The 1029-nt window shown below is 33.2% G+C and overlaps 1 protein-coding gene across 1 annotated transcript in view; it reads right to left on the bottom strand.

Annotated features, from left to right (window-relative positions):
* The window catches only part of LOC119426393 (chromodomain-helicase-DNA-binding protein 9-like), an 8042-nt gene extending 7193 nt beyond the window's left edge, over positions 1-849 (bottom strand). The window contains exons 1-3 of the mRNA XM_037693960.1: positions 699-849; positions 324-392; positions 75-130 (exon numbers count right to left, since the gene is read on the bottom strand). Of these exons, the coding sequence (XP_037549888.1) occupies positions 75-130; positions 324-350 (83 nt within the window). The 5' untranslated portion in view covers positions 351-392; positions 699-849. The remainder of the gene's footprint in view (positions 1-74; positions 131-323; positions 393-698) is intronic.
* Positions 850-1029: the final 180 nt, after the last annotated feature.

The raw sequence follows: 1029 nt of genomic DNA on the forward strand, positions 1-1029 counted from the left end.
GGATGGATGGATGGATGGATGGATGGATGGATGGATGGATGGATGGAACAATCAACAAATAAAGCATAACCTACTAGTTTTTGTATTTTACAAAGAACTCCTCTACTTCGATAACCACCCCTGGAGAAACCTAGGAAAAAAAAAAAAAATTACAACAATAAAAGCACATGGATGTTAAAATAAAAAATTTAATACTGTTAAAATAAATTTAACATTTTAAATAACTGCATCTATAGCCAACAATAAAATAACAGATTTGTGATTCAGTGTTCTGTATTTTAGAATCATTCAAGAAATAAAAATACAAAAACAGAAAAAGTTACCTCATTCTTCATTATACGAGAAGACATGATTTTGTCAACAACAGCTGCATCTTCTTCAGTGGGATTCTCCTACACATGAATTAACATGAAACATTTCAAAATTAAAATTCTAGTCTCCCTAACCATTTAAAAATATATTTACAAATAATAATAATAAAGACGTACACAGAAGAGCTTATTTCAAGCTATACACACGTAATATCCTCTGGTAGTGTAACTTTTCATTATACGCACAGGAACTTTCAACTGGTACTTAAAAAAATGCTGAAAATTACATTAGAATAAATGTTTGAAAATGAGAGCTCAAGTGAGAGAGTTTTATAACCCAGCCAATTAAACTTTATGGTCCAAAAACTTAAAAGGAGAATTACTCACAACAAAAAGCTGAACAGCGGGTTCCTTTGATGCTGCGGTGTTGGCTTTCTTGGCTTTGACAATAACCTTGACGTCCTCATCCGACAGCCTGGCCTCCAGCTCTTCAGCATACTTCTTTCTCTTCACCTGACGGTTCGATCGCCTCTTCTAGACAACAACATGAAGTATGGAGCACATTTACACACAAAAAAATTTAGACATACAACATTTCTAAAATAAATTATACCATCAATAAACATGCTCACAAGTTGAACTTCCTTTCATCTAGAAGGCAGTTTATAACCAAACCATTTCAAAAGGACTGTTAAGGTAAGGTGTTGAAAGTTGGGTA

The sequence above is a fragment of the Nematolebias whitei genome, chromosome 2, assembly GCF_014905685.2.
Source record: "Nematolebias whitei isolate Nwh7 chromosome 2, NemWhi1, whole genome shotgun sequence".
NCBI lineage: Eukaryota > Metazoa > Chordata > Actinopteri > Cyprinodontiformes > Rivulidae > Nematolebias > Nematolebias whitei.